The sequence below is a fragment of the Micrasema longulum genome, unplaced genomic scaffold (genome assembly GCF_059751315.1).
Source record: "Micrasema longulum isolate JH-2025_06_02 unplaced genomic scaffold, ASM5975131v1 h1tg000087l, whole genome shotgun sequence".
Classification (NCBI taxonomy): Eukaryota; Metazoa; Arthropoda; class Insecta; order Trichoptera; family Brachycentridae; genus Micrasema; species Micrasema longulum.
The window spans coordinates 421899-430502 of record NW_028277293.1 but is presented as its reverse complement, the minus strand read 5'-3'; the positions used below and the strand labels follow the sequence as shown (position 1 = coordinate 430502).

Genomic DNA, 8604 nt, shown 5'->3' with positions numbered 1-8604 from the left:
CGTGTGGTATATTTTGTAACAGGGTTTAAGACATAATCCTACATTACATGGAGAGCAAAATTATCGAGTTAATTTTGTTTTTTTTTTGGTTTTAATTTTGTGTTCGCACAAACATGACAACGTCTTCGCGGCGTTTTTTTTTTAGGGTTCGGCGGAATCAACTCGGGAATGTGATCCATTATATCCCTTGGAAAAATTCTGTGTGGAGTCCGGCTTGTCCAAACTGTGGGATGTGGTGTCCTTATAATTGGTATTTTATATTTCGCTAATAGTTGCGTTGTAACATTTTCTTGAAAATCTGGAAATGATATTGTTTTGCCGGTTACTGATTTAAATAAATAAAAATAATTTAATAAATACAAATCTATAAAATGAAATGATACCTTTTTGTACCATTTAAAGATTTCCTCATGCATGTTACGTTACTAAGGATCATATCAGCTTTATCCACTGTTCCCATACATTTATTATAATTAATTATGCATTTCGGTTTAATTATGGGCTCATCTGTGCGATGATGTAGTTTTCCAGTTGGCTCCATGGAGTCATCGTGCATTGTTGTCAACATATGGACCTCTCTCTTGTCACACCATTTTAGGGCTAATAATGGAGTATCATTTTTAGCTTCTACTTCCCCTTTTTTCAATTTTCTAAATTGTGGTAAGCCTTTCCGATTTTTTCTCACGGTCCCACATGCATTAGTTTTATTTGCATGAAGATATTTAAATAATACCGGACTTGAATACCAATTATCACACCATAATTTGTGCCCTTTTCCAATATAATCTTTTAAAAGTGTTGTGACTACAGCTCCGGATACTCCAAAATTTTGATCATCTACTACAACTGTTCCTTCTCCACAGTAGATGATAAAATCTAAAATATATCCGGTTGTCACATCGCACAACACAAATAATTTAATTCCAAACCGGTGTCGTTTTGACGGAATATATTGCTTAAACAATAATCTTCCTTTGAATGCTATCATGCTTTCATCTATGCATAAATTTTCATGTGGAACCATTGTCTCTTTGAACATTTTTCTCGTATGGTCTATTAATATCCTAAGTTTGTTTAATCTGTCGGAAGACGGGGGACTATTTGGATCAGAGGAATGCAACATTTGTAAAATTAACTGATACCGATCCCTTGGCATTGTTTTTCCGAAAATTGGATAAAAATACAAGTCATCGGTACGCCAGTATTGTTTAATAGATAAATGCTTACATTTCGCCATCACCATAGACAGTGCGTAAAAACGATATAATTCGGGAACAGTGATATCTTTCCATTTGTGTGTGCGAGAACTTGGCCCTTGTTCTTTACTTGTATATGTATATACATAAAATTTATTGATTTCTGAAACTATAGTGCTCATTATCTGAATGTTTAAAAAATGTTCAAAAAAATCACATTCAATTGAATTACTGGAGAGGCTGTTGACAGTAATACCCGATTGGAAATCATCAAATTCATGTATTATGGGAATATAAGGTCCAGATTTCCATGAATTTAACTGTCCCCTCTCTTCGACACGGTCCTCAACAGATTCTGTTTCCATATCGGAATCAAGATCACCTACCTCTGTGTCATCCTCAGAAAATATTTCGTAATCGGAGTCCAATTCTCCAATTATTTCGGCAATTTCTTCGTCAACCATATTTTGTGACGTCATTATAAATACAATATTGAAAAAATTAACCAATCGTTCGTAATTTCGATACTCTAAATGTATTTAACAATTATTAAAACTTCGTTAGTTTTTTGTTTACTAATAAAAACGTAATTTTTAAAACGGTTCACCAACAAAAGTTTTTCAAACACAAATTTTCCTGCTTGCACTTGCATATAACATAGAAAAAAAAATATTTTCCCATCAGTTTGACGATGTCGGTCACGACAAAACCCGGTCACTGGTAAAAATTATAAATGGAATAAAAGTACATACGTATTTTTATTATTATGAAGAAATGTTTGTTTCAAAAAACACCCACCACTACACAATAGTATGATAAAATTATTTGTAATGTCACTTATTTAACTAAATTTAATTAGGGACCTTATTCTATCCGCGCACTATGCTACACTGACGTAGTTACTGGGAAGAGCCCGGCGAGACACTATTGGTCGAATTGTACCCGCCAGAATTTCAAACTAATTAGCTGTTTTCTTAGGTTCGCGACCCGAATAAGTGATCTCTTAGATCTGGATTTTTAGTAAACAAACATACTTTTCGTTGGTAAACCGTAGATGGCATTAGTAGCATGAAATATCCTATACACTTATCTGAGTTGGATTGTCATAGGGATCAAGCTAAAGATTTTATCGACCGCCGAACACCAGCATAACAACATTGTTTACGTTCGCGTTGAACGGAAGGAAATCTAGTATGGAACGTAGGGTAGCAACATATATTACAGCCGCTTCCAAAGGGTTAATGTCATAGCCGCAACCATAGAACCTGTTATTATAATAGTTTTTCTTTGTTTTGAGCACATATTTGTTTAATTTATTTCTATATGCTTTGAATTCCCTTTCAAAAGTTAAGTTTTTAGGTGATCTTTTCCATCTGTTCCAAAGTGCATCTTTTATTTTTATTTTTACTAGTAAATTAGAATTTGCCCATATTTTTCTTCCACAGTTTTTGACCGTATTTTCTATATTTCTAACTACTATACTTTTGGAATAAACTTTTTCAAAATTTTCATACATTTTATTATACAAACAAACAGATCCAGTCTCCTCTAGAAGCGGCTCCCAATTTATTAGTTTGATGTTCATGTTAATTAATTTATCAGATAGAAAAGTAAAATGTTGGGACTGCTTACTCTTGTCTTCCATCAATGGAGTTTCAGGAATGATAAGACTTATTAATTCTTATTGTCAATGGTACCAATATTCAGTACAGGAAATCCGTAAAAAAATCTAGGAGTACTAATGGATGAACATCTCTGCTGGCGAGCTCATACTAATGAATTAAGCCGCAAAATATTTTTCAATCTACACTCACTTAGAAGGTTGCAAAAATTCTTACCCATTAGTACTAAATGCACTCTTGTACAAGCATTACTACTACCCATTCTAGATTACGCTGATGTTTCCATGACTGATTTAAGCTGTGAGCAACTCGATAAACTTGAACGACTTCAGAATACATGCATAAGGTACATTTTTGGTCTTAGAAAATATGACCACATTTCTGATTATCGTAGGCTCAAATGAAATGGCTCAAAATTAGACAGCGGAGAGACTATCACTCCCTCTCACTTCTGTTCAATGTACTTCATAGTCCTAACGCTCCTATATACCTGTGTGAAAAATTTCAACGCTTATCAGTTCATGGTTTACCTCTTCGTTCTCATTCTCAAGGCACTCTCTTAATTCCTCTTTCTTCTCTAACTCATATAGTGTCCATGCGGCTCGACTGTGGAATCATCTCCCATCCACCATCGAAGATGTTACTACATTATCTCTGTTTAAATCACGTCTGAAGAAACATCTCCTTTCTCTTCCTTAATCTCTCCTCCTTTCCTTTTTCCTCTTTCCGCTTTTTTCCTTTTTCCCATTGAGTAATAGTTTTGATTTAAGGTAATTTATAAACAAATACGTTTATTTCTATTTTTATATATTTTTCACTTTTTAATCTTTTTTTTTTTTTTTTTCTATTGAATATGTTCTGTAACTTGAATTATAAAAATAAAACTTTTATTTTATTGGTTGGTTGGAAGAAATTGCCATTTGGCAATAAGCCTGCCAATGTACAAATAACATTATGTACAAAAAGTTAAATAAATAAAATAAATAAGAGCTATCAGGTAGTGGTCAGCTATATTACTCTCATAAATCCACGCACTCCCTGTCACGAACATAGATGTGATCCAGGCACGAGCATACTGTCCTCTGTTGAACGATCACCTCTCTTGTTACGTCTTTTATACATCTTGCCATGCCGAAGGAGGCCATCTAATTTTCATATTGTCAAGTTGTCCCATCATTGCAATCTAGAAGATTTAAATTGATGTCTCCGAGAAATATAATGGAGTCCTTTTCCGCAATTTTTTAAAAAACGTTTTCAATTTCATTTATAAAAACCATTTTATTTGTATTTGGTGGACGGTATATTGAATATAGGTGGTATTTTTTGCAATTTTTTAAAGTTAATAATCCACACACAAATTAAAAAACGTTTTCAGTGCATTCAATTTTTGTTTCCGTAAATTTAAGATTTTTTAACATAGAGTAATATTCCACCTCCCGTTTTTTTTGGTCGGCAGTAATAATACATATTATAACCCTGTAACGTATATAAGTCGATATGGTGTGGGTCCGTTATTGCAGTTTCACAAATACTTATTCGATATTTTCTAATGAGTTTTTCAAATGTATATTTAAAACGTCCCAATATTTAGATATCGATCTTATGTTTAATTGAATACACACGAGATTGCTAGTATTTGTTTCCCTTTTTATCCATTCTTCAAAATTAGTTGTGCGCTCGTATGCTAGATTAGTTTCTTCAATGTAATCCAAATCCCAGTTTTCAATTTTAGCAAGTATATTGAATTCTCGCTCTCGCTTTCTGCTCCATCCTTTTTCTTACTGGGCAATCCGGACTGAACGCCGTATGTACGTTTAATCCGTCACCGTCGGCGCAGTTTACACATTTTGGCGAGGTGTCCTTTTGTACTTTAACATTGCATTCCTTCATTGTATGTTCACTACCGCAGTATGCACACGTCAGTTTTCTATCGCAGTAACGCTTTGTATGTCCGTAAAATAAACAATTTCCGCACTGTATTAATGGCGACTCATCTAGTACACTTATGCGTTGATAACCGATATTCACTTTCTCTGCAGATATTAGCTCCCTCCAAATAGGTGCAGTTGTTTCCGCAACAATATGGCAAAGATGCTGATTTCTAACGCGCTTTCGATATTTAATCTTTCCATCGGTTCAATGTTTTGAAGCAATTTGTTTTGTTTTTTAAGGCATTTAAAAAATTCATCTTCTGATATTTCGTTCATGACATACTTAAAGATAACTAATGGTTTTTTAGTGACTACCTCCTCAGCTTTTAATCCTCCACTCGTTTGATTGTTAATGGCGTTTTTTAAAGTGTTTTTATCTTCTTTATTTATGCAAGATATAATAACTTTACGTTTCGCGACTTTACGAAACTCTTGAACGCCTATTCCTAGGTCGCAGACACTGATCTTCGATTTGATTGATTTGGCAACCTCCTCACTGTCGACTTTCGGATCATCTGAAGTCACAATAATAGTATGTCTCGGGGTGTTTACTTTATTTGTGGCATCTACATACGAAAGCGAGTTTTGTCCAGAAATATGATTAGGTAGTAACAAATGAATAATTTTATTTTGTTCCATGATTAAGTCTTTCATTTGTAATATCTCTTCACTTAGGGCTGTAATACGTTCGCTTAAATTAATTATCATTTCTGTATTTGCGCGCGTCATCTTTCTTTGTAGTAAATACGCTACGTAGTAATACGGCGGCAGTCAGCTGTTCCTTATCAGTTGTAGGTAGCGATTTTTTTTCACTCGTAAATAGCGCTCCTTTTAGAATCGTGATCACACATAGATTTAATATAACTAAAAACACTAATAGTAAAGCAGAAAATTATAGAGTTCTCAATGTTTGTTAATTTATTTACTAATTTGGATAATCTAATAACACATATATTAAAAAAACACCGACTTTACTTAAGCGAATTTGCAAACTGTACCGTCTCTACCGGCTGTGACTGAAGACTGAGAGTCTGAAGAGAGTCTGAGAGACTGAAGTCTCTTATCCAGAATATGTTTATGTGAGAAGTGTTTGTTATCGCCTGGTGACAGCGGTGATGTCAATTGTGATATACTGTTTAGAGGAGTATTAATACTGGATGATACTGGCTAGGAGCCGAGATATCATCTCCAGATATAGATCATAAGCGCACACAGTGGTGATGTCAGTTGTAATATACCATTTAGAACATAATACCAGATGATACTGGCCAAGAGCCGAGATCTCATCTGCAGACACATGGATCATGAGCACACACAGCGTTGATGTCAATGTGACACTGGATGGTCTGTACACCTGGCCGGAAGCCAAGATATTACCTCCAGGTATACATTTAGATCACTAACCACGATGAGTTCAGTAATACTCGGTAACATTTCAACTCTATACACAGTAACAATTAACATTAAATACATGTTTATGCAACTCACAAGATATAGTGAATAACTGGCATAACGGGTCCGAGAGATTGTCTCTGCTTGTCATCAGTTAATAGGCCTGAAAAGGCTAGTAAGAGATTTTGAACATGTGCGATTATGATCGGCAACATTATGTCTTATCTCTTTGCACAACATTATTTTAGGTACGTGTATTTTGTACATACACAAATCTGGATTTCTCCCAAGGGGGAGTAGGTATATATTTTTATTAATATCCCTACAGAGATGAGGTAGAATTATTTTTTTCAAATTCAGGATTATGGATATTCGAGTCATTCAATGACAGGTCATAAGCCCTGTAAACGCTCGAATATCCATAATCCTGAATTTGAAAAAAATAATTCTACCTTATCTCTGTAGGGATATTAATAAAAATATTATCTCTTTGCAGTAAAACTTTGAGAAGGTATTTTCCCTTTGCCAATTCCCCCTTTCCGGGATTTCATTAATAGGATATTGTTGAATCCAGTTTAAGGAAGCCACAGCTGACCTAGTACTACCAGTGGATGCCGAAATACCCACTTCTTTCAGGAGGGATTTGACCCAGCCGCCGATGATAGTGGGTGAAGCTGGTTTTGCAGTACCACAAGTAGAAACAAAAAGATTACTTCCTTCCTCTCTTCGGTCTTTACCCAGGGTATATACGAGGGCGGTTTGATAAGTCAGTGACTTTTTGAATAAAACAATTTTTTTTCAGCAAATAAACATTTTATTTTTCTACATAATCACCTTTTAGCTCGATACATTTAGTCCAGCGTTTTTCTAATTTTTTTATTCCCTCCAAATAATAGGTTTGCTCAAGGCTCTCAAAATAGGCGTTTGTTTCGGTAATGACTTCTTCATTCGACTCAAATCTTTCACCGCCCAGCTATTTCTTTAGGTTTGGAAAAAGAAAATAGTCGCAGGGGGCTAGATCAGGAGAATATGCTGGATGGGGTAGAAGTTCGTAGCCCAATTCCATCGTGACTAGACATGTGTGCACACGTGCATTGTCTTGATGGAACAGCACTTTCTTCTTCGCCAAATGCGGCCGTTTTTCCTTCAAATCAACGTCAAATCTGTTCAAAAGGTTTGAATAATATTCGCCGGTGATCGTTTTACCTTTCTCGAGGTAATCGATGTGAATGACACCGCGTGCATCCCAAAAAACTGTGGCCATGACCTTGTTGGCTGACAGACACAGTTTGGCCTTCTTTGGTCCACGTTCACCCCGAGCAACCCACTGCTTTGATTGTTCCTTGGTCTCTGGCGTGTTGTGATGGATCCATGTTTCGTCCACAGTGACAAAACGGCGCAAAAAGTCGTTCTGATCACGGCTAAACATCGCTAAACACTCTTTTGAAGTGGTCACACGATTGCGCTTATGGTCGAGTGTGAGCAATCGCGGCACCCATCTCGCGGAGAGTTTTTTCATATCCAAATATTCGTGTAAAATATGATGTACACGTTCAGTTGAGATACTAACAGCATTAGCCAACTCACGCACTTTCATTCTCCGATCGTCCAATATCATTTTGTGGATTTTATCGATGATTTCCGGCGTGATCACTTCTTTTGGACGACCTGAACGTTCGGCGTCACTAGTACTGGTACGACCACAACGGAACTCCGTAAACCACTTCTTAACCATTGAAATTGATGGTGCCGAGTCCCCGTAGTATTTATCAAGTCTTTCCTTAGTTTCAGTGATGGTTTTTTTACGTAAAAAATAATGTTTAATCAACACACGAAATTCACTTTTTTCCATTTTTGTAGAAAATCACAAGGTTGTCTGCTTTGAACGGCTGTCAAACACCAACTGAACGACGTACCTTGATCAAAATTAGAACGTTGCCCACTGATAGATTACAGTTGACGGCAGCACTGTTGCATTTGAAGTAACTGTGCGGGAAATTCAAAAAGTCACTGACTTATCAAACCGCCCTCGTACTTTCCTAAGCCAGAACACAGGATCTATAGCTTCTACATTAATCTTCAAAAGCTTCCAACCTGACTGTCTGTGTAGAGACGAGTCAGTTTTTGATCCAAACACTGGCCATAGGATAATGTGGTCAGTAGCATCAACAAAATAATCTGACGAACACCTTAAAAGTGTAAGATCGTGAACTCTTCGCCCAGATGCGAGTAATAAAATTAAAGCACATCTACGTGATGCTTCAAACAGGGTTATATCTGTTGGTGGATTATTCTCTAGCCAACTGCATACAATCCTGGGATCCCAAATTGGTGGTTTATGTGACTTAAGAGTGGTTTTAGCTATGCCCTTCATGACTTGTTTCACCATCGGGTGGCCACTAAGCTGGCTGTTCCTGTTAGGAATGCTAAGCATGGAAACAGCTGATTTGTGAAGTGAAATAG

General features: G+C 36.1%; 1 protein-coding gene across 1 annotated transcript; it reads right to left on the bottom strand.

Moving 5' to 3' along the window:
- Positions 1 to 607: 607 nt before the first annotated feature.
- On the bottom strand, positions 608 to 5025 carry LOC148284798 (uncharacterized). The gene is given in 2 exon segments (XM_088234345.1): positions 608 to 4956; positions 4959 to 5025. Coding segments are annotated over 2 exon segments (477 nt in total). The 3' UTR covers positions 608 to 4546.
- Positions 5026 to 8604: the final 3579 nt, after the last annotated feature.